Source organism: Pelodiscus sinensis, chromosome 2, assembly GCF_049634645.1.
Source record: "Pelodiscus sinensis isolate JC-2024 chromosome 2, ASM4963464v1, whole genome shotgun sequence".
Classification (NCBI taxonomy): domain Eukaryota; kingdom Metazoa; phylum Chordata; order Testudines; family Trionychidae; genus Pelodiscus; species Pelodiscus sinensis.
Genome location: NC_134712.1, coordinates 161,550,274 through 161,576,294, shown reverse-complemented (window position 1 = coordinate 161,576,294; position 26,021 = coordinate 161,550,274). Strand labels below are relative to the sequence as shown.

The 26,021-nt window shown below is 39.4% G+C and overlaps 1 protein-coding gene across 1 annotated transcript in view; it reads left to right on the top strand.

Moving 5' to 3' along the window:
• The window catches only part of CNTNAP2 (contactin associated protein 2), a 1,606,913-nt gene that overhangs the window by 1,105,665 nt on the left and 475,227 nt on the right, over positions 1-26,021 (top strand). Inside the window, exon 12 of the mRNA XM_075921713.1 lies at positions 21,166-21,285. Within this exon, the coding sequence (XP_075777828.1) occupies positions 21,166-21,285 (120 nt within the window). The remainder of the gene's footprint in view (positions 1-21,165; positions 21,286-26,021) is intronic.

The following is a 26,021-nucleotide window of genomic DNA, read 5'->3' as shown; positions in this document are numbered from 1 at the left end:
ACTTAGAATTCAAAAATATTTTTCACTATTGAATATTAAGTTGAAGAAAAACAGATGTCAACTAAGGCAAAGAGAGTAAAGAAAAAGAAGGAACAAAAATCAAACATGGCATATATGGGTAAATTTAAGAAATATTTTATTAGAAATGTTGCTACTAAAATTATTGGGCAAATGTATACAAATTAAGTGGATGATTGTAATATATAAGTGTGTGTGCATATTCTCCAGGGGTTATTTCAAAATTATGTCAAACTATGCACACTGTGTGTACTCTGGTCATAAAGGTTGTCTTTAATTTAAAGAGCAGATACTAAGTAATCACTGGGCTCGTCTACATTGGCCCTTTTTCCGGAAGGGGCATGGTAATTTTTGAGATGCGTCTACACTTCAAAGTAGGAATAAGAGATCCTCCGGAAAAGGGCTTTTTTCCGGAGGATCTGGCCAGTGTAGACGCTCTTTTCCGGCTTTTCTAAAAGCCGGAAAAAAGCGGCGGACATTTTTATTTAAATGCCGCGGGGGATATTTAAATCCCCCACGGATTTCCCTATTATGATCTCAAAAATTACCATGCCCCTTCCGGAAAAGGGGCCAGTGTAGACGTAGCCGTTGTGAATGAAGTGGTTAAATCAGTGAGCAGTTCAAGCCGATATGTTCCTATTGTTTCACTTTCAATTAGCCCTACTGTTCCCCTAACACATGCAATTCACAGCATCCAGAGAATTAATTCGTTTTAGATGAAGAAGTGAGTTAAGGGGCTGCTGTTAATATCCATGGATTCAGTTAATTTGGGATAAGCAGAATGATTCAATATAATAAGAACCCCCTTAAGCCTTAATTTTAAGGGTTTTTTGGGGCATAGAGGGGTGTGTGTGTTTAAATACCAAAGCATCTCTTCTCCCTAGAAGCAAGAGAAATGAGTAAGAGGCTGCAAAATGTTTATAAGGCTTTTCCAATATCACTGAGAAGAAGGAAGTTGTGGATGTTCTTTAATTTGCAAAGAATAAAACTGAATGCAGTTTAAATTGAAGAAGTGGAACTTTATTAAAACCCTGTGCATAGCTCTGTCCATGCGGTTGAGTTGATTCCTGTCTAACTCCCCATGTTTACATGAGCCCTGTAATGCCAGTTCCACTGTTCATGATGCAGATGCCACATGGGAAGAGCCTGGTATGGTTCTGGATAGGAATTCCCCAGAGTGTTGAGTAATTCAGAAAATTAGGGACATACCAGCATGTTCATCTGAACTGAATCCCTGAACTGTGTGAGGCTTACCTGCTTCAGGGGGTAGGTGAGTTAGTCTGTACAGGATAAACTTAAAAAACAACAACTGGTCTGGTAGCACTTTATAGACTAACAAAACATGTACATGGTGTCATGAGCTTTTGTGGGCACAGCCCACTTCTTTAGATGATCAGAGTTACCTGTTATATATTCATTTTCTCCCTGGCTTGGGATGTGAAAATAACGAGATCCACAATAATATTGCTAGCCTTTAGCACCATGAGAGGTGGGATCACGAGTCAGCTTTTAATCTTCATTTGGGCCTGAATAATCAGAATGTGCAGGATTGCCCTCATAGGGAATTTCCAGTATTACTGTCTCTGTCTTTGCTGGAGAACTGGGACAGGATCAAAGCAAGCAGCAACTTCCTCTGTAGCATGGGGCATTTGCGGGAGGATTCTCTGCATCTTGGGGTCTTTGAAGCATTGTTTCAAGGACTTCAATATCTGAGATATAGGTGAGAGGATTATTCTAGCAGTGGGTGGGTGAGATTCTGTGGCCTGCGTTGTGCGGGGGGTCAGACTAGATGATCATAATGGTCCCTTCTGACCTTAAAGTCTATGAGTCTATGAATACATACAGTCAGCAGCACAGGAGTGTGCCAGACAGGTTCCTGCAGCAGCACCAGTTGGCAGCTCTGTGTTGCTTCCCTAGGTTCTTATATAGGCAGACCCTGCTGTGCTGTCTCTTTCCTCCTGTCCAGAGAGGAGATGAATTTAGATGTCTCAGAAAGAGACCATTTCAATTATTGGCTTCTACTTTGGAGCCTCCTTTGACCTTAGATAAGAGATGAAAGCAGGAAATGTGAAATCAGAGTGGAGCCAGGTAACATAGAAGAATGAAAAGGGGAGGAGGGAATGTGTTTGTTAAAGGTGTGAAAGACACAGTGTATGCAAAGGCTGGGGAGAGAGAAAGTAGAGGGAGGGGGCAAGGAGGAGACAGAGAGAGAGAGAATGTGTTAGGGGGAGAGTGTAAAGGGAGAAACAGATGTCTTTAAGATGCTAAGTATCCTTAAAAGGGATGGAAGTAATAGAGAGGTGGTGTGTTAGTCTGAGCTTGGTAAAACAAAAGGAAAAAATATGCAGCACTTTAAAGACTAACAAGATAGTTTATTAGGTGATGAGCTTTCATGGGCAAGACCCACTTCAGATAGCTGGTATTTGAGTAGTCATGTAACCTCATGAAATCTTTGCAGTTACAAGAATATTCAGTAGTTCCAAGGGGTGGGGCTGGCAGCCAGTGCGCTCCAGCCCCATTCCCAGAGAGCCCCCTGGCACTCCCTGCTGCTGCCTCTGTATCAGAGGCATCAGTGAAGTGTGGAAGGGGGAGCCAGTCCGCGAGGGGAGCCAGCTCCCCTTGTGGACAAGCTGCCTGCCGCCCCAGTCCGTGGGGGCGGTCTAAGACTCCACGGACAGAGGCAGCTCTGGGAGATGCGGAGCAATCACTGTCCTCTAGGAATTCAGACCCCCCCCTCCCCCGGACAGAGGCTGCCTCATGGCAGCTTTTCCTGCTCTCCACCCCCCACTGCTGCCACTGATAGAGGCAGCAGTGTGAGGGGGAGGGGGCAGAAGGCTCTGTGGAGCTGATGCTGGGGGGACTGGCTTTTAATCTGGCTCCTGCTCCTATTCCCCCTCCCCCCGCTTGCTTTTCTGATAGAGAGGCAGCAGGGGGGGGGGGGGAATGTGTGTAGTTGACAAGATTAACTGATAAGCCTCAGCTTATTGGTTAATCATTTGGTTGACTACTCGTTGACATCCTTAATCCTTAGTTGTCATTGCTAGTTGAGGGCACTTTGCAGGAAGAAGTTTGTACTTTCCATGCTCAAGATCATAGTGCTAGCTCAAATCATGTGTTACCATGATTTACATCTTTCTATGTTCATCTTGTTTTTTCCATGTATTATCTCAATTTTTTTTCTCTCTCTCTTTGGTATACCTTTCCCCGTTGTTTCAATTTTTATTCACCTGATTTCCATGTTTCTGAATTTTCTTATAACTCTTCTTTTTCTTTGTCCAGGATCATTTGATGGTTGTTTTCTTCCTTTTATATGTTTTTCTTTTCTGTAAAAATCTGTTCTCATTTCTCTCTTTACCACCATCTTTCTTTATTTTCCTCCAGTGGTCTGGAAGATAATTATCAGACACATTCTACAGATTAAAAAGCTCCATGGGAAAGAAGCTGAGAGCTTCATCCAATTCCTGATCAGTTGCACTACTTGGCAGACAGAGTACTGATTACAGAGAAGGGAGATGTGTTTTGAATATAATGTAGCCAAGCACAACTTCAGATCTAGAGTTCTGAAGTAGATGTAATCGCAATAGTAAATGAAAGGAGAAATGATTACAGGTAACAGGAACTTTATTCTGATTTACCAACCCCACCCCAAAATAAGGACACTACAGTACTTTGTCTATATCCTCTTTTCTTGAATGGATAAATTAAATTACTCTATAGAAACCAATAATTTGTTGTGCTGTTATTTAAACACAGAGTCCTGAGAAAACAGCATGTCAATCCATGCAACCTCAAAGGTATCTAAGAGACATGAAACTAATTACATGAATGAGATATGAAAATAATTACTAGGACGTTGCCAGGACAAACTAGAGGTAGAATATGAAAACAAGAGACAGATGTTTCTGCTAAAATGTTCAAGCCTTTTTTAATGCAAAAATAACAAGGTGTTTGAGTTCTTTTGGCTTTATATGCTGATTAGTGTGATGACAAAGAGCTGTTATGTTGTCAGTAACTTGGTATTAAAATAATGTCAGAGAACATCGATTGAATGAGATAATACAAATAGATATGAAAAAGCTTATCTGATTTTTTTTTTTGTTTCTGCTAGTCTCATAAACCACCTTTGCGCTGTGTTTATTTATTAAAAAATGTTCCTCCAAATCTTTAGAACTAATACAACTGGCACAGTGAGTTTTCCTGCTCTAAACAGTAGCTGATTTTGCTAATTGTATTTCAACATCGTCACCTGGTACAAATGATTAAATGACATTTGTGATACATTTTGTGATGACAAAAATAGTTTATTGTTTTTCTATATGATTAACAGTAGCAGACCAGCAAGTAAGACCTCTAAAACATGGGAATTTTCTCAACTCTTGTTTACTGCACCTGCATAGGTTTAGCGGTAACAACATATGACTCGTATTCAAAATAGAGGTGTTAAAATGGTTATCAGTCTAAACGGGAATGCTTCACTAGTTAACTATTTTGTTCCTCCATGGAAGTCAACCATTCGGCCCACTAGCCTCTACATGGCCAGAGCTGGTTCAGCCTGGCACAGCTGTGTGCTGTGTTCACTGGCAAGGGCCAGTTTCCATTTAACATTCCTAATTCAAAAGTATGGAAAAAAGATTTCAAAATCTTTCAGACAGCTATCTATTTGAAAGTCTTCTCTACTATTGTGCAGCTGGTTCCCCCTCTTTGGGTGTATATTTTGAAAGAAAAAGAACTCACTCCAACACTGCCTTTGACAGGAGGGGATTCATGCAGCTACTTGAAAACCTTAAAATCCAGTTGTTCGCTTGAAAAAAACACAATGTAAAAAGAGCACCTTCTCAGTTGTGCTTCCTTGTGCGGCATGAAAAAGTTGCTTTTACCAAGTGCCAGTTAAAGGGCTAATCATATTACATTGCCCCACTGAAGGAAGTTAATGTTCCCAGGTCGGTGCCATAGAAGAAATATTTAATTACTGTGACAATGCCAAAAATATATTTCTCTACCCCATCTCATGTGGAAGTTGAAGGGTTGGCAGCATGAAAATATATATGTTGATAGACATCACAGAAACAAGAAACATAGATCCAGACACAGTAGTTCTTATAGAGTTAACACTTCAGAGTAAAAATATGATTTAAAAGTGTCTTTTTGCCTTCAGAAAGGATTTTTAAACTCACGGTCTTCCCACTTCTTATGATTTCAGGGAAAGCAACAGTTTCTTAAAACCTCTTAGAAAATCAGACTACTTATGGTAGATCACTGGAGGGTGGGACTGAGGGAAATAAACTGGCGTATTTTTTCATAATCTGAGTTTGCACATGTCCTCTTTGCATTTGACCAGTTCTCTTCTTTTATCCTAAATTACTGCCTGGATTGAAAAAAATAGGCTAAATTAGCTCATTCATTGTTCATTAGAAGAAGCAGCAGATACCCTTTTGTAGTATTCAGGGTTATAATTGCTTCGGACACAGCAAATTTGTTATTGAGGACAGCAATTGTTAGTAATACTATTTTCCAAGCTTGTAAAAATAGGCTTTCATTATAAACCTTCCAACTTTACAGGAGAATACTTGTGCTGAAAAGAATTCATACTAAATTCAACTGTTGTGTGTGTTCAAGAGGAGCCATTCTGGAGCTCTAGAGTGAAAAGCATCAGAAACTGTGTGTTACAGGACCTCTTTATAAACTGATAAACAAGTCCAGGACTTAATAATGAAAGATCCTTCATCATGAAAGTGGAGAAAATATTGAACTGAACTGATAAAAAATCCTTCTTTTAGCTATAACGTGATGATTTGTAGTCCTTATAGATATCTGCTATTAAAATAAAATTGACCTTAACTTTTGTGGATGTCTCCACAAACTTTACCTCTAAGCAGAGTTGTAGAGGTTTCCATCTGCAAATATCCAAGCACTTTACAAAGATAGTTCAGTATTATTATTTGCAATTTACATATAAGAAAGCTGCAATGGAGAAGATCCTGGTTTTCATTGCCCTCCATTCACACCATCCTGATAGCCCAAAAAAGAGTGGAAACCACTTCCATCTCATAAAGGAACAGGGAAATAGCATACGTTAGCTTCTCTATCTCCCATGCAGCATCTGGCACAGATAGTGGGGAGAGAAGGAAATAGAGGGCACAGTTACTTAATTGTTCTCTTGCTGTTTTCATCTCAAGCTGATGAATCTTGGAGCATTTACAAGCTGGAATTAATTATCCTAACCCCCAGGCACCTCTAAACTCTTCTGAGGCAGGGACCCAAACAAAGCCAGCATGTGCTGATCATGAATCTATGAATAGTTCTCTAGAGAGCTTCCCTCCAGCCCACTTCACCCAATGATGTTCAACTGTGCCACAAATAAGATTGTGATACGATAACAAACCAGACAGACTTAAACATATGTTTTATGAGTCAGTCTGATTCAAATTTGGAACATTTCATTTTCTTTGGTACCTTATTCTACTACATTCAATAATCTAACAATTGGTATTTGCATTTCTTACTGTGTCTTAATTTGTGAAATTATCTTGTTATAAGTCTGATTAGGATCCTTTGATATATATAGGCTGACACTGTAAAATCAGATGCAAATTGCCTAAACTATGGCTTCTAATTTAAGATCTTTGTTCTAGTTGTATATATTAATTTTGGTTTTTTTCTATGAATTCAGATTCACTATTGGGTTTCTCCTTTTTTCTCATTTTGCTTTCTACAAAAAATACAACCTGACAGAGAAGAGTTAAAGTAGATACAGCTTAGGTTTATCATTATAATAAGGACAAATGCAAAGTACTCCACTTAGGAAGGAACAATCATTTTCACACATACAGAATGAGAAGCGACTGTCTAGGAGGGAGTACTACAGAAAGAGATCTAGTGGACCACAAGCTAAATATGAATCAACAGTGTGACACTTGCAAAAAAGCAAACATTATTCTGGGATGCATTAATAGGAGTGTTGTGAGCAAGACACAAGAAGTCATTCTTCCTCTCTACTCTGTGCTGATTAGGCCTCAATTGGAGTAATGTGTCCAGTTCTGGGCACCACATTTCAAGAAAGATGTGGAAAAATTGGGGAAGGTCCAGAGAAGAGCAACAAGAATGATTAAGTGACGAGGAGTCCTGTGGCACCTTATAGACTAACAGATTTATTAGAGCATAAGCTTTCCTAGGCAAAGACCCACTTCGTCAGATGCTGATGAAGTGGGTCTTTGCCCAGGAAAGCTTATGCTCCAATAAACCTGTTAGTCTATAAGGTGCCACAAGACTCCTCATCGCGTTTGCAGATTCAGACTAACCCAGCTACCCCTCTGAAGAATGATTAAAGGTCACTTGAATTTTAATATCATGTTTGTCTCTACAAGATAGAGTTTGAACACTCTACTACAGGTTGCACCTCTCTAGTCTATCACTGTCTGGTCCAGTACATCCATGGTCTGGCATGATGTTAACTAGATGTCCACTTTTCATGTGAGTGGCCAAGTTTTCTGCAGTCCCATAAAGTTTGTTTACAGACACTAGTCCTGGGTCTCAGTATTCTGTGCTGCTATTTACCTCTAATTTACCCCTAAATGTCTTCTAAGAGTCGAGAAATCAGTGGAAGTGTTGATAATGCTGCTAAACATTATTGACCTCTCATGGTTCAGCAAATTCTCTGGCTCAGCACCGGTGAGATCCCAAGAGAGGTTCAACCTGTAATTATGAGAATCCTTTAAGTTCATTAGTTAACTATCACAGGTAGGCAGAGACAGTGGAGTATTTACAGCAACTCTGAAGGTGGAGTTCTATAACTCAGAACTTCCAGGACCCACATGCTCAGTTTGATTCCTTTAAAATTACTTCCGTGTACAGCTTGGAAGAATATTCATATTCAGTTCTTTTCTTCACAATCTCCATTCATTCACGAAAAGCTTTGGCTTTCCTAACAGCCAGAACTAGGAAAGTGACCAAATGTGTTGCCTGAACTGTGAAGCTCCAGCTGTTAGTCAAATCAGATGGGGATTATAATTACTCTTCCCTTTCCCAACCCACTGTTTTTAATCATAACTTCTTTTTTTTTTAAATCAAAGGCTACATGCAAAGCACTCAGCTGCAGGACAATTGAATAGCAGGAAAAACATTACATGGCTTATTGTATCACTCTCCATGTAACATGCCCATGTGCATCCTGGGCAACCTACTCCTGGCTCCCCTGGCTCATGAAGCTGTACAGGGGCCGCCTGGGCCCCAGCAAGGAGCACTTCAATGCCATGCTCAGCGGGTGCCTCGTGGTGGTTTTATGTGCTTTTCACCACTTGAAGGGGAGGTTCAGAAGTCCCTCACCCACCTGGACTTCAGTGAGTGGAACATTCCCTATATGGTATCAGCCCACTGTGAGCTCCACAACATATGTGATAGCAAGGGGGAGACTTTTCTGCCAGGGTGTGTGTGTGGAGGGGGAGAGGGGCAGAGGCTGAGCAGCTGGCCAGGTCTTACAAACGTCCAGACACCAGTGCCATCAGGAGAGCATGTCAGGGGGGTGTGCTCTTCCGAGAGGCCCTGAAGGAGAATTTGAGCCAAAGCCACCTGTGAGATTCTCCCCCGGACCTCCCCACAAGAGGCTCCTGCATTGCCTCATGTGCCTTTCCTTGCCCACTCCACCCTTCCTCTGCCCTCCCTTCCCACCTTCTCCCTCCTCTGCAGACCAAATAAAACAGCCTTTTTTTTTCAACAAACAACTCTGATTTTTTGTATTTGGGGGAGGTGTGTGTGAGAGGCAGAGGCCACTTGCCAGAAAGAGTGCTACGTGGGTCCCCTCTTCTTCCTCCCCTCTAGCAAGTTCCCATGCAGTGGATTGGTCTCCTCCACATCGCTGCGCTTGACTAGGAGCAGATGCTGCCTGAGTGTGGGCATGAGCCTGTGCCATGTGCAGCACTGCTGTGTGTTTCCATGACCCCCGCCTCTTTAGTGGTAGCTTGTCATGGGAAGGTGTCCCATCATGGAGGCCAGAGTAAGGCAGACCTCTCCAGGGACCTTGTGAGAAGGAGCACCGGCTCCAGGCTTAGGATCAGCTCCTGACTGGTGGGCATGGTATCCTGGCTGGCCTGCTCCTCCTACTCCTCCTCCACAACTCTGTCTTCATGGAGGCTGATGTTGGGCATTTCCTGCCTGGAGTCAATAACGAGAGAACAAGAGAACTTTGCTGCCTGGCCTGCTATAATTCTTAGATTTTCATGTGGACCTTGTTGAGGGTTCGCATTTCTCTTTTCTCCATCAGGCTGGCAGCCATCTGGCTGTAAATGCCAGCATTCCTTCTTCTGGTGCTGAGATCCTGGAGGCTGGTCTCCTCCTCCCAGGCCTCAGTGAGGTACAGGATCTCCACACCAGTCCAGGCCAGTACCCTCTTTCATCCATGGCTAGAGGCCATGGTGCTGCAGAGGGTGCTGCAGGAATGCTGGCAGCCATAGAGGGAGAGGAGGTCTGACATGGCTAGGGTCTGACATGGCTCTAACGAAGGGGTTCTGTGTGACACTGGGCTAGCAAGGCTGTCCTGGTGCCACAAGCCCTTTCCCTTCTGCCTGTGGCTTTAAACTCTGCAGGAGAAGGGAAGCATTGGAGGCTGTGGCCAGAGCAGCCACAAGTGCAGCTATGAGTGGCCTCAGGAAGCCAATTATTTTGAAATAGGAGCAGCTGAGCAGCCACACTCACTCTATTTTGAATTAACAATTTCAAAATAAGTATTATTCCTCATGAAAAGCAGGAATTATCATTTCAAAATAACCAGCTTGTTGATGCTCCGCTTGTTATTTTGAAATGAGTGTAGAACAGGGCCTACAGAATAGAATCATAGGACCTAAAGAGGCCTTTTATCTCAGTCCCCAACACTCAAAGCAAGACTAAGTATTATGTAGACCATATCTAGCCAGTGACTGTTAAATCTGTTTTTAAAAATCTCGAAAATCTTCATATCCCCACCTCAAATTGTTATTGAGAACAGTTTTTCTCCCTCTCTCTTGAAACAACCTCTTATATACACTTGAAAACTGTTGTCATGTTACTTCTCTGTTTGTTGTCTTTTCTCCAGACTAAACAAGCAATTTTTTCCCATTTTTCCCCATAAGTCATGTTTTCCAGACTTTAAACGTTTTTGTTCCTTTCCTCTGGACTGTCTCCAGTTTGTCTATGTTTTTTTCTGAAATGTGGCACCCTCAACTGGACACTACTTCAGCTGAGGCCATATCAGTGTAGAGTACAGCAGAATTGCTTCTCATGGGTGTAGTTTTGGGGGAGCCATTGCCCCGTCCCAAACGGCAAGACTCTGCCAGGCTCAGAATTTACTGCTATGCATGGCTTTATTGACCCAACTCGAGCTGCTTTTCCCTCCCCCTAAAAAAATGTAGACCTCAGATTATACCTATGCTTTTTGTGTCTTGTAGACAACAAACATTGATGATTTTGTTGCTTTTAATGTTTTTAAAAATAATTCTGAGCCTGATTTGGCAACCCATACCTGGGACAAAGTTGGAGTGGGGCACTACTCAACATGAGTAAGTAGGGATGAATTGTGCCCTCAGTGCTTTTATTTTTTAAATAACTTGTTCATGGCTATGTTTTTTACTACTCTCTGCTCTAAGGAATCAAGTGTGTCATTGACCCTTGATAATCCTAGGTAGCAACCAAGTTAGTGATGGAATAGAGATTTGAACTCCTGTGACTGCAAGGAGTTTTGGCTAACTATGGACCTGTGTAATTAATTGGCTAATGTGTATTTGTATTGTTGTCCCCTAGTCAATAACATCAGAATATCAGACCATCAGCCTTCACAAGTAGTAGAAGTGCATGCTATCTGGTGGATCAGTAGATGAATCAAGGGGTATTGGGTGTATGTGTGTGGTTTAATATTACTTTTTCTGGTGTCTGGCTGGCTGGCTTTATCTCTTTGTTTGGAAGGATGTTTTGTGCTACACAAGCTTTTGTAAAGGGAAGGATTTTTCCTTTAGCTTTCTGTTTTTGCAGAACAAGTTTTGCTGTAAGAGTTAAATAAAACAGGCAAATACTACAAATGCTCTCTCAAAAAGAGAGAGGATGGAAACCAAAGTGAACAGATGTCCTACTCTCCTTCTTAGCATCTTTTCTATGCCGCATCAGATTTTTCTATGCTTGTAATTAAGAACAAATACAGTGGGATATTTGAAGTCAAATTCAAACAGATATATGCATGGATCTAAAATCTCAGCGGCGGTGATTTCCTAATCTCTTTTGCTGCCCTTTTAGCCAGAAATGTGTGTTTGTGTGATGATGGTAGGAATGCGCTCTTTAGTTTTTATGTTATATTTGTTTTAGATTTGAAATCTCAAAGTGAGGGGTGATAAAAACTTATTTATATGGACAATCTGCTATGCATTTGAAAGTGAAAGGGTGTGTGTGTGAGTGTAGGGGGAGAACCTGGCAATGCTCAGCAGTAATTTCAACCACATCTGCTCAGCCACCAGCCATTGCTAAAGAAAGGCATCATTATCATTTGTAAGTTTGGCAAAACCTTCTTCTGAAACCATTTCAGGCTCAAGATAATAAAGATCATATTAAGTTACTGATCTGCTAATGAGGAAAGGTTTGGCATACTTAAAGCATCAGCTCCATGCTTGGTAGGGAGGAATAATTAGGTTGAGAGGCAAAAAATGTTCCAAATAACTAGTGAAATTAAATAGCTTTTTACAAGAATAAAGTATATCTAGCTAAGAAATGAATGCAAAAAGTATAACCTTCTGTAAAACAGTGGTCATGTTCTGTTTGTAATCTACTATAGATTTAAGAGAATTTGTCTGTCTGGGTGTCTGTCTGTCCTTCAGCTGGAGGACATGAACCCCTCCCGAGTTGGGCCTTCTGCAGTTGTAGCAGCCATGGACAGGCACTTTTTATCTGGCCCCAAGCTGCTGTGATGACAGAGGGCTGGGGTTGTCTTCTCGCAATAGGGCAACCTGCATACTGAACCCCTCATTTATAGCCCCATCCCAGAACAATTATTTAAATTTAAAAAACACAACAATTCACTTGAGTTAAGGACCCAGCAACACCAGGTACATCTTTTAGTATTAACTGGTTTGGAAACCAACATCGGTGACATTAAATTGAATGGACATGTCTACATTGGGGAGTTATTTTGAAATAACAAGGTGAGTGTCTATACTAATAATCAGAGGGGTAGCCGTGTTAGTCTGAATCTGCAAAAGCAGCAAGGAGTCCTGTGGCACCTTCTAGACTAACTGAAGTGTAGGAGCATAAGCTTTCGTGCCTACGAAAGCTTATGCTCCTACACTTCAGTTAGTCTAGAAGGTGTCACAGGACTCCTCGCCGCTTATACTAATAATGGGCTTCTTATTTTGAAATAATAAATCTTGCTGTGAAGAGGAATAAGCTTATTTTGAAATAGTTATTTCAGGGGGAGTTATTTCAAAATACCCTGGTAGTGTAAACATGGCCAAACAGTCAAACACTCTATTAAAAGTATAACGTTAACATTGTTATCAGTTGGGCAGTACCTGGTAAATTTTAAATACAGCATACACTCCATTCGGATTTTAATTTTCACGGGCTCAGTAGATTACTTTTGTGGAATTTTTGGGTAACTCACTCTCTCACCCCCATTCTGTATAAAAAAATGTTTTTCAACTTTTGCATGGTGTAAACACAGTCACTTTATATATGTGGCAAAATCAGTCAGAAACAAATACCAACTTGAGAAAGAATTCTGGATTTAACTCAGACCTGGATACTGAGTTTCTATATTTATGTTACTACTTTAGTGTTAGGGAGGTTAGAGGTGATTCCAAACCTTAGAGTTTGGGTACTAATTCAAACTTTACCCAAGTTTTTTGATATATGGATCTGAAATTTGAGATCAGCCTGTTCAAAAGATTGTTAGATTTTTACAAACTCCAGATGCAGATCTGAATTTATATATATATTTATACCTGAATATATATAAATTCAGATCTGCATCTGGACTTTGTAAAGATCTAACAATCTTTTGAATGGTTCGAACCCAAATTTCAAATCCAAATGTCAGCAAACATTGATAAAGTTTGTATTAGTACTTCATATTGCCTACTATGTAGGTTGAAGATAATCTTTCATGAGATGCATACATCAGAAGGAGGTAACACAGATGTAGGTGTCAGGAGACCTTTAGTTCTAGAATTTCTCTGCCATTGAGTCAGTGTGTGACTTTTGGATCCATTATTCTAGTTTAAACTCTGTTCCTCAGTTTCTTTGACAATAAAAATGGGATATATGATTGAAAACCCATTTATAGTAGTTACTCAGAAGGTATATACATAGATAGATGTCTGCTGATACAGTAAACAATATCAATTTAACATTTGTTTTTTGGTTTGCACTTGACTCTGTATATTTATTACAATAAGCTAATCAGACACATGAAAGTAAATCTAAAAAGATGCGTAAATGTGGGATCCCCTACATTTGAGTTTCATCAGGGACTCTAAAATCATGAGACTTCTCTTTGAATAGAACAGAAACTGGAACAAACTGACTTCTCAATGGAAAAACACATTTTTTTGTTATTGTTGGTGGTTGCTTTTTAATAAAAGGCTTGCTCCTGGGAAAGCAAATGCCATAACCCTGCTATATTGCCATAATTAACAATATTTTACTTTATCTTTGATACCTTAGAGGGATCAGGATACAAGATAGTGTTGCTACACACCCACAAAATAATATACTTTAAATATCTCTGTTTGGGGCCATTAATGAGTCAGCAGTTTCTAGGGAATAATGCAATTTGATGAGGGCATGCACTCAAGCTTTTAAGAAAGCCCAGAAGACACTGAGGACAGATGAGGTTAATATTCAAGTGCTGATGAGAACTCAAGTATTTTAAAGCTTTCATTGATGTAATTAAAAATAATTGACTGGGCAGTAAGGAAATGCTTCAGTACATTATAAGAACCATTTATGTCCACAAACACAGTGAAATATTGTGGACTCTATATATTATTAGAAGTAAATAGTCTAATTATTTTCTTAAATTGAACAGTACAACTTATTTCAGGCCCTTTGAAAAATATCTAACAACTGAGACAGGTTAGGTGTATTGCTACAATGTGTGTCAGGTGTCCTACAATATTAACTATGATATACTGAGTTCTAAAGGTCTCACATAAAATGTTCATTTTTGGTTGCAAATGTGTTTCCCAGATATCTTTTTTGGCTGCTTATGCTTGCAGCATTCTGTTTAAGGGTCTCAAGTTGACAGTCTTGGACTACATAGCAAATTCCAAGGAATTCTTGGTAACTAATTGACCATTCATTATCAGTGGGAAATAGGTCAATGGAGGGATGATAGGAGTTACTATAGAGAACTTTCTGGGTGTCTGGCTGGTGAGTCTTGCCCACATGCTCAGGGTTTAGCTGATCGCCATATTTGGGGTCGGGAAGGAATTTTCCTTCAGGGTAGATTGGCAGAGGCCCTGGAGGTTTTCGCCTTCCTCTGTAGCATGGGGTACAGATCACAGCTAGAGGATTCTCAGCATCTTGGGGTCTTCAAAGTATTTGAAGGCTTCAATATCTGAGATATAGGTGAGAGGATTATTCTAGGAGGGGTGGGTGAGATTTTGTGGCCTGCACTGTGCAGGGGGTCAGACTAGATGATCATAATGGTCCCTTCTGACCTTAAAGTCTATGAGTCCTTGGTCTATAGAACTTCAATACTTTTTTTTTCTTCCTCAGGACTATGAAAGCAGGGGAGTAGCCTTATGAGACTGATTCACTTACATCATTCTTATAATAATGTGATTCCATTGACTTCAGTGGAATCAGTGTAAGGGAAAAGGAGACTCTGCACTATCCGTATGTAAGGAAATCTAAGAAAACTTTAATTTCTGCAGTAGTCTTGTTCATTGGCAGATGGACTAGCACAGTGTTTTAACATCTTACAGATTACTTCATCTATCTTCAAGGTGTGAAGAATGTCAAGCTAGATCTTATGTTTATAAGTGAATATTGTGCCTGTAAAAACGATGGACTAACAGCTCTGAAGCTGATGTCCTCTGTTTATCAATTAGTGGTGTTAAGTGTCTCCATGCTATTCTGCCAGTGTGCTTCCTATGTTGTGTCGGTACCTTCTCTGAGGGTGAAAGGATAGTTAAATTCTTAAGGCCCATTCAGTCCTTCAACATTTGCAGAAATCATAAACAGTTGGGGTCATATTTTTTGTTACTGGGCCAATTGTGTTATAGGAGTTTCACTGAGCACCGACTAACTTGTCACTGATTGATGAAAAGTCATTAATTAGTAACACATTTATGTTACAACTGATTTCAATGAGTGGAGGGCATAACTGCAAAAGCTTCTTACATTGGTACCAGTTTTCTAAGACTTGTATTACTGGAAACTATTTTTATCAGCCTAAAAAGCAGAAAATGAGAACAATAGCTCTCTCTTGAAGTACCACCAAGAACACAGCTCTATTCTTCTGCTTTGTTCTGGTTTAGGAGTAAATATCTTTACAGTATTTAATAAACAGGCCTCCCCTAGGGTGAAATCCCATGGCTCTTCCATTCACAGACTGGATCCTGGCCTACAGCACATTGTATAACCATTGCCATTTTTCAGCAGGTCCACTTGGACACCTGCAAGAGACTCCCCTTCTGGACCTGTGACCAGTAGGTAAATGCAGTCACTCAGAACAATCCTTTGAAAACAAACTATATCTATATCCATAAGAACACAGCACTCAGAGAAGAGAATTCTAAGCCAAGGCAGGACACGCTGTTTAAGACCAATATGTCAGTCTGCTCTGTTCTAGCTATTCTCGGATAACTGCTAAGTCCCCACAGAGCTCAGAGCTCACATTTTTATTTATTCTAGAGTTATTTGTTTCAGGTTTCACACCTCTGGGCCCGCTCCATTGTCTTACACCAGCTGTATTGGTCTCTTCTTGATTACAGACACCATTTCAGAGGTGTTGACATCTGTGCTGTCAATTAATTACCAGTGATTAGATAATCCAAAGACATTGTCTGCCTTCCTGTGGATTTGTGATGAACTCCTGCAGGAGTTAAGGCATTGAACATATATAGCAATCAGCATAACTACTAACACATAAGAAAACAGACATGTAAAATCCACAAAATAATATACTACAACAGTTTTTTTTTCTTACAGACATATTGAAAGAGAATGTGACATAGAAAAGGCAATGGAATTAACCAAAACTAAGGACATATTGGATGAATTTCCATTAGTATAAGTACTATTTTTATTAAAGTTACATCAGTTATTGTTTTAATGATTCATCTCCACTTGGCCTACCTTTGCTTAACTAGATCAATAATTAACCTAATGCAGGCAGTAAATAATTCCATTTCTCTAGATCTTTAATTCTGTCAAACACATCCTGTGGGAATTGTAGTGAACTAAGTGAAATGACTTTGGTGTTCTCGCTTTGATTCTTATTGGTCAGGTAACTGAAAACAAACAAATAAAACTGCTTTATTGTAATTTAACTGTCCAGATTCTCACATTACACTTATGACTGGTTTTGTTTGAGTTCTTTCTAAAATTAAAAATGAGTAGGTCATTTGTGGTTTTCTCTATCAATTCTCTAAGAAGCAAAAGTTGTGTATGTATGTTCTCTCCCTTAAAAATATACAGAAAGCTTATTTCATATGGGCTGATCATATAGGGTATGCCTCGTGGGATGAGGTTTACTGCGGAGGTCGACAAATGCCTTTGCTGTCAACCACGGAACGTCCAGACTGCAGCACTGTGCCGCCAAACAGCTGATGGGCACAGTGCGGCAGCCATTTTAATTTAAATGAAGCGGCGATTATTTAAATCGTCGCTTCATTTGGGTATGTCTAGTAAACTAATCTACATAGCTCTGGCGACAGAGCCATGTAGTCTAGACATACCCTTAGTTAGCTTCTTCCTTTTCTTCTGTTTCTGCCCCAAGTCTCTTCTGTGACTAAATAAGAATTTTGTCTGGCAATATTTGAAATGCACCTTCAAGCACTTCATGCACTGCCACATTAGCCAGACAATAAGGTAGAAGCGGTTAATACTTGAACTATATAATAAGAATGTTTGTTGTCATGTAAATTACCATGGGAGAAACATCTATAAACATAAGTCAGCTACAGAGAAATCTGTCTCCAGCGCATATTTATTTTTACCCTTGATGTAGACATTGTGGCTGCATCTAGACTGGCATGATTTTGCGGAAATACTTTTAATGGAAAAGCTTTTGCCGTTAAAAGTATTTCCGCAAAAGCGCGTCTAGATTGGCATGGATGCTTTTGCGCAGAAAGTGTTTTTGCGCAAAAGCATCAGTGGCCAGTCTAGACGCGATTTTGCGCAAGAAAGCCCCGATTGCCATTTTAGCCACCGGGGCTTTTTTACACAAAACAGTTCTTCCCTGTCTACACTGGCCCTCTTGCGCAAGTATTCTTGCGCAAGTGGGCTTTTTCCCGAGCAGGAGCGTGAAAGTATTTGCGCAAGAAGCACTGATTTTGTACATTACAAAGTCAGTGCTCTTGCACAAATTCAAGCGGCCAGTGTAGACAGCTGGCAAGTTTTTGCCAGTCTAGATGCACCCTAAGTCTTTCTTTTTAAGGAGCAGAGCTATTGCGGTCCTGATGTACCACATCTCATGTTTTTCAGATTATCCTTTCAACCCATCATTTTTCAACTCCTAAACTCATTTTTCCCCTCACTTATTCTTTCCCTTCTTATTATTTTTTAACTTTTCTCTTCCAGTTCCTTGATGTCTTGCTTCAAAAACATGCCTGTCTACCTTTACCTGAAGAATTCGCCACTCAATCACATTTCCAAGTACCTCCCTATTTCTTTTTTTGGTTGACTTTGATTTTGTAGGTCACTCACTGCTCCATGATATTTTAGATTTTGTACTTTTTTGTTCTTTCTAACCTGCTGAAGCTGATTGTTTGACCACTGTAATCTTTTCTTCCTTCCTGCTCTCTCTCAGTGTTTCTCAGGGCTCTGCCCATGGTCCTCTCCCTTTTGCACTCTTCTCTCACCTCTCTGTGTGATTTAATCTACTCTCATGGTCTCTTGCTGTGATGAGTCTTCAAAACTATTTCTCTCCCTATGTCCATGCTTGCAGTTCTGCTAGCATTTTCAAAGCCTTTTTTTAATGCCCCCATTCTTAAATTAACCATAATTAAAATAGGTCTCCTAAACTGTCCTCTGTTTTTCTTTTCCTCAAACTTCTACGGCAGGGGTGCCACCACTGTATTTACTGTACCTCTGTAGGTATAGGTGCTTGCAGCACCCACTGGCCACGGATCACTATTACCATCCAATGGGAGCTACAGGAAGCAGCACACACCACTTTTCCCAACTCCCATTGGCTGGGAACAGTGATCTGCAGCCAATGGGAGCTGCAATCACCTGGAGCTGTGAAGGATCAGGAATATATATTGGTGGCAGCCCACGAGGAGCTAACCCTGGTGAACAGGAACTGACCTGCAGGCTGGTACTTGCCCACTGTTGTTCTATGGTGCTGGCAGATCCTGCCAGTTCCTGTTCTACAACATTTCAAAACTCCAGCATTTCCTTTTTGTCCTGTCAAATAAAATGTTGGGCTTCTCTCTTTTCTTGATTACAAGAACCTTCATTTCTCTGAATTCTCTGTTTTATATCTTATTCCACTCCTATTAAGAAGAGCCAAAATGACCTCTCTCACAGGTTATTATTAACACCCTGATTCTGATGATGATGCCACCTTCAGCGAGGCTTCATTTCTTTCTTCTCCCTCAATTTGGTGCCTGGTTTGGTGCTAGTTTGTCCCCTTTCTTCTGCATTTTCCTCGTGTGTCTTTCTGTGACTAAATGAGAGTTTTTTTCTTCAGGACTATCAATACATGAAATGCACCTTCATCTGCTCTGCCATATAAGTCCCTATCACTTCTTAATGATCTCTTCTATTCTTAAAGAATATGAAATGGAGGGAAAGAAACATATCAAATATGGGTCCTTTAATTTTTTATATAACAAAAAGTATACTTTTAGAACCCTGGGAAGGTTAGAATAACTGATATAATAAGTTAATCATAGACAATTTGTTGCTATATCACCATCTCTACATATTAAAAATGCATATATGCAATGCAAAAAAAATGTGAAGGCAGATTCTATAATGTGTACCATACACTGTTATTGCTAATTACTTTGGTGTAGCAATACTGCTGATACAATTAAAGGTAATAAGTACTTAAGTAAAACAGTTGAGCCTGTTTCTCCATAACTAACAAAGCTATAGAAATCGAGGTGGAAGTATGCCATATGTATCCCATAAAATATTGGATACCCCCAAAATGTAGGTAATAGGAATTGCATATAAAATACTTTAAATTTATGAGATCTTCATCAGTTTCTGCTTATCTTCTTCTTCAGCAATGAAAGATATTTGTGGTCTAGAATCATAGAAATGAAATTAATAATGTTGTATTGTAGTATAGCAGAGACAGTCTGTATATACCTTGTTCATTCTTCAGCAGTCAAAGGATGAACTCATTCGCGATGGATAGCTCCTTCTATGGAACTGTTAATTTGTTAAAGATACTGTGGCTCTGATATGGTGTGACATTCTCCATTGAAACTCTTCACTGTGAATCTTCTGTTGACTGAAATATAATTCTTTCCAGGCTATATACATTGAACTTCACAGATCTTTTCATAAAATAAAATAAATTATTTCGGAATCTTGTCTGGAAACAGGTGTACCACCGGGAAAAGAGAAAGTCTGTCATTATTAGTGTGGAAGTGGGGAGAAGGGAAATGGCTATTGAAACATTTTATAAGTCAATTATAAGTGTCTGCTTTTTATATAAGCTTAATTTATAAAATTAAAGCATCTCTAAACTAGTCATTAAATTTATCCTGAAATATAGTTTTCTGTCCCTCTACAATGTTGGGAGGTCAGAGAGGTTTTCTCTCTCACAGAAGTGCATGAGCACAGACACTTGAAATTTGACTTTATCTGTTTTACATTAGATTAGAGTAATATTTCCAACCTCCATTTTCCTTTTTCTTATATAGTAGTTGGCTTGAGGCCTTTCAGAAAGGGAGATCCATTATTCACCAATCATCCAGAGCTCAGCAGAATGGACTGTCCTTATGGATATTTGAAATAAAGCCATTCATACCAAGGAGATAATTTGTAGGAATTGCATATTAGGTAGTTTTTTTACAGAGGATATGAAATCTGGGTAAATAAACATTTAATTCAGTTGGGAATTGATTGATTGATTCCAACCCACAAAGCTATGCCATCTGGTCCTCTGGAAAAGATAGAAGTTAGGTTTTAGTTAGGTATTATTGTTCATTATTGTTTCCCGATTTGCGTACTAATTTTGTAGATTATTTATGTGTTTAATTATTTAATAGAAACAATGTATCTGGAGTACTGCAAATACCACAGTCTGACAAGTGATGGCAACTCTCAATTTTTAATACTGACCATACAAAAGTGATCAATTCTAAAAAAACCTATTTGACCTTAGAAAAATAAATAATTAGCCTAAGAATTCATAGTGTTTCGTAAAATTGCTATTGAGAATCCTTAGAAAACATTGTGGTAATGTTAAATTACCTGTAATAAGTGACAAAAGGAACCAGCAGAATTGAGGATGAAAATTTTTTTTCATAGAGGATTTAAAGATTTTAAAATTTGTCTTTGTTCCAAATAAGAATGAAACCTGAAAATTTAAATATTTTCTGTGAGACAAAATAAAAAGATTGGAACAAAATATTTTGAATAACCTATTTCGTCTTTCTTTCATTTACATAATATTATAGTGTACAATATTTTAAATGAAATGAAAAATAGCTTCCAAATGAAAAATCAGATGTATGAAACTATGAAAGAGACATTTGACGTTTATTTTCTTTCAAAATAAAATGTGCTTCCATTATAGTTTTTCTGACTAGCTCTAGTAACTTAGAAAAAGTATTGTCCCTTCTATTAATTTTCCAGTATTAAATCAGGCCTTCGATGATAAATCAATATTCCACTAGTGTGAGTTATAAAATGAAGCTATGACAAAAGCTATTGTGATTGGGAATTATTTGCTCTGGACTTCAATTTTCTTATTATTTTATTTTATTTTATTTTATTCTATTCCAGCTATTTATGACCTTTCCTGTGAAGCATACAAACACTTGGGAAAAACCTCAAATTATTATTGGATAGATCCAGATGGCAGTGGGGCACTGGGACCTTTGAAAGTTTACTGCAACATGACAGGTAACTGTACTGTAATTACCACTTTAATGTTCTATTTTTAATGTATGTTTGGCAGAGGGTTTGGAGACCTGTCCATAATTCATATTTCTTGGGAAAAGAAAAAAAAATCCAGTTTTAACAATAGGCCTGAACATATTGAACTATTCATGATTGTTTGGATGGTATTTGACCTAGGTCATTAAATCTTAATTGTTGTTAAAGGGCCTTTGGCCTGGTCTACATTTAACAAACAACTTGACATCACTCAGGTGTAGAAAATTGGCATCAAGTCTAAGCAATCTAGTTAACTAGACCTAGCCCCTGGTATAGACAATTCTAGATCCACAGAAGAATTCAGATAGTGGAGGAAAAGTGAAAGAAAAATCCCTTTAGTCTTTTAGTCATTCTCACTATGGACTTTCAGAGGCATAACTGCAGTGGTGCTTCTATGATGCTTGTAGAGTAGACATAGTATATGTTTCCTCAGTGGCCCATATCCTAGAGAATGTTGCCAGTCCCAAAAATCCTAGTGTGTTTATAGGTAACTTCTGAAAACCACAGAAACAATGAGGAATCTTGAGGCACCTTAAAGACCAATGGTATGTCCACACTTGCAGCCTAATTCAAATTAGGGCCGCAAATGTAGGCATTCAGAATTGCAAATCAAGCCCAGGATTTAAATATCCCACACTTGATTTGCATCTTCCTGGCCAGGTGCCATTTTTTAAATTTACAAGCCCGAAGTAACTGCCCGCGTCTACACACGGCAGTGAAACGGGCGTTCGAAATAAAGCCCTAGTTTGAACTACCTGTGATTCCTCCTGCAATGAGGTTTAACAGGTAGTTCAAAATAGTGCTTTATTTTGAATGCCTGTTTCACTGCTGCGTGTAGACGCGGGCAGTTACTTCAGGCTTGTAAATTCCTCCCCCCCCCCCCCAAAAAATGGTGCCCGTCCGAGAAGATGCAAATCAAGCGCAGGATATTTAAATCCCGGGCTTGATTTGCAATTCCAAAAGCCTGCATTTGCAGCCCTAGTTCGAATTATGCTGCAAGTGTAGACAAACCCTAATAGATTTATTTGGGCATAGGCTTTTGTGTGTAAAAACCACTATATCAGATGCAGGTGTATCAAGATTTCAGATGCATTGGGTAAAAAACATGTGCATGCACTGACAAAAGCTTATGGCCAAATCTGTTAGTCTTTAAGATGCCACAGGACTCCAGTCTTTAAGATGTCACAGTTACCCCTCTGAGACTTGTGAAAACTAATTAGCAGTCATAGGTCAAGGAGGGCCTGAAAAGAAATTTCTTTGGGCAGAACAAGGTGGTTTTTCTATTGGGATAGCATGAGGCTCACAATTAGACCAAAAGAGAAAGAGAAAGGATTGCCTTCAGGGGTACAAGCTATTCATTTTTCTTCTCTTTCTCTGTCTTATCTCATTTAGCATGCCAAATGGTATACCTAGCTCTGTTAAGCAAACAGCTTCTTTTGTTCTCTCTGTTTATAATTAATTTTCTTATTAAAAATTACCTTTATATGAACATTTTCATGTAAACATTCTGAATGAAAAGAGAACCCAATAACCTCTAAAGGAAGGTACTGAAAAGTAAAGGGTTTCTGGAATCTGTCTCCAACCCTCTCATCCTGGGTCAAGGAGAATTAACAAAGTGGTCTTGTCTCATTCTGTTGCCATGAATGTGGCAGGTGAGCATAAGGATAAGGAATTCAAAACAAAGGAAGAGATGAGTTGGCTTTCATCATAGTACTGTTTGTTCATGTCCAGTGTTTATACATAATATAATTTATCTCAGCACTTAGCTGGACACTAGTTAATAGCCAATACAAAACTTACTAAATATTCAACCACTGTCTCAAGAGAAGTATTTACTTATTCCTTAATTTCCTAGAATACAGTATCTTCTGGGATATCTTCACAATAAGGAGATTCCAGAATCTATTTGCTTTAGTATACCTTGACATAAGTCTCCAGAAAGTAAGAAGATAGGTACATATTGTTATGATGAGAAGCTGGGGGAAAGACAATTTCTCATTTAACTGGATCCTCACTACGTAAGACCTTCAGAATCATAGTCATCACTTTAAACCAGGGGTCTCCAACTTTTTAAAGCATGAGATCACTTTTTGAATTTAAGTACAATCCAAGATCTACCTCAAACCCAAATACCCTTGCTCTGCCTCCTTTGTGTCCCTTCTCTGAGGCTCTGCCCCTGCTCACTCCATCCTCCCTCCCTCTTCCACCCTCCTTCACCAGGCTGGGGCAGGCAGTTGGGGTGTCAAGGGGGTCCTAGGTACAGGCTCTGGGAGGGTATTTGGATGCAGGGGTGCTTGGGACTAACACAGGTGTTTGGGGCTGCAGAAAGGAGTTCATCACAGGTATCGAATTTCAGGTTTTGAACACCAGCTGGGCACTGCTTACCTCAGATGGTTGCTCGGTGGTGGTGCAGTGGGGCTAAGGCAGGTTCACCTTTGCCCTGGCCCTCCATCACTCCCAAAAGCAGCCAGCAAACTCCATCCCAATCCCTGTGGTGCCCCCTCTCTGTTCTGTGGAGATAGGATACAGGATGGGAGAGGGGGCACCTTGACATCAGTGACCCCTCCTCTCCCTCCCCTGCCCTGTACAGAAAGCAGGAGGCTCCTGGGGGTGGGAGGGAGGAAGCTCTAAGGCATAGGGCAGGAGATGTGCAGTGGGCTGGGGTGGGGTAGGCTGAAGTGCTGGTCTTGATAGCCTCTTGGCCAAACCAGTCAGGATCACCTATCAGAAGCTCCAAGATCTACTGTTTGGTGACCACTGCTTTAAACTCTATCAGTAAGTAAACAGGCATCCACTGTCAGGGAACTATGCTGGAAATTTATGATGTATTACAGTGATCCCTATTCAAGAGCAGAACTGCTGTGTTCAGCATTACCTGTAGCTTTGGGATACTACTATTCAAGGGACGCTTTTTAAGTAAAAGTTTATTGAAATAATTTGTTGAGAATGAAAAAGTGAATCTATCAAGGCTGAAAGCACTTTGGCAATATGCTAAAAATATACTACTGTGCATAGGAATAAGTCTAATAGTGTCCCCAAAGCAGAAAGTAACCAGACAAAAAAATGAAAATTTACCATCTTCCCTTCCCTAGTATCTTTCCACAAAATGACTGCTGTAGTTTCCATAGAGATATATTTTAAAAAAATTCCAGTGAGAGGGAAGGTGGTCCAAATGATAACGAATGAAAGGAAGGAAGGTCCAAAATCCATTCTCTGCATTAAGGCATGATTCAAATTACAAAAAGTTTCACAACTCTGCTCTAGCTGAATCTTTCCAATCAGGCTGTTCCTGTTTAATACATTTGCTGTAATGGGGATGTAATTCCCTACCTAAACAAGATCACGATAGAACTGATTCACCATTAAAATGTGAGTAATCCTATGAAAATGGGCATGCAAGAAACTTTAGCCACTCTGCTTTTGAAATTAGACTATCATCCTAAAATTATTGGCCATATAACAGCTAAGCAAAGCATTTATTTTTTTCAATTATTCCTATATTTACATAAAGTATAATGGTTTATAATGAAGGCAGTATAATGTAGCGTATAGGGCACCAAAACAGAGACATGGGGTCAATTCAATATGTCTCTTTTTGGATAGAATTCAGTAACCTCACCCCCCTACATATTGTGCTAATAGCAATATGAAATATTATTATAATATTACTAGTTAAGGTGAAGAGATCAAGTTTAAGTCTATAAGGGTATATCTACACTAGCCCCCTAGTTCGAACTAGGGAGGCTAATGTAGGCATTCGAAGTTGCAAATGAAGCCTGGGATTTAAATATCCCCGCTTCATTTGCATCTTCCTGGGCGCCGCCATTTTTAAATCCCCCTTAGTCCAAACTCCGTGCCTGCAGCTACACGTGGCACAGAGTAGATAGTTTGAATTTAAATATCCCAGGCTTCATTTGCAACTTCGAATACTTATATTAGCCTCCCTAGTTTGAACTAGGGGGCTAGTGTAGACATACCCTAATTCTTCTACAGAAATGTCTGGTAGTATAAATGATGTAGTGGTGAAAAATATAGCCTTGAATTACCTTACATAATTTATTGAAAGATTCCATAACATGTCAGTGTTGACTGCTATCAAATAGGTAATACAAGAAAATACTTAAAGATGCAATTATATATGCTATATCAGGTATGTACTGAATAACATACTTCTCTGTGCAAAAGTATTAGTATCCTAACTGTGCATATTTGTGGCATTGTTAATAAAATGCTAAAGAAAAGACTTCCATTAGCTGAATTATAACTAATTTTTTCTTAAGACAAGGTGAAACAAAGTCCTCTGTATATTGCCTACAGACATGGAGAGAATTAACTTGTGGATGCTCTGTAAAGTCTGAGGCTTGACAAATTGAAAGAGGGTTTGATTGCTGCTCCTTCATCACTTAAATCAAAGCAGGAATATTTTTGGTAATTTTGTGAAGTCACCAATGGACTATGAAATAAATGAAGGTGACAGCTAAATCTGAAAAGTAATATAAGCAGCAAGTAAGTTATTTCAGAGGCCATTTCTAAATCTTAAATATTGTTTGTCTGAAACAGACAGAACAGCAAGGATGACTCTGGCTCTTATCTCTTGAGAATGCTGTTTAAATTTTCACACCTCTAAATATTATGAATTCAAGCAACAAGTTTTGGGAGATAGTCATGTGTCAATAGGGTGACTTTCTTAAAAAAATTGAAGA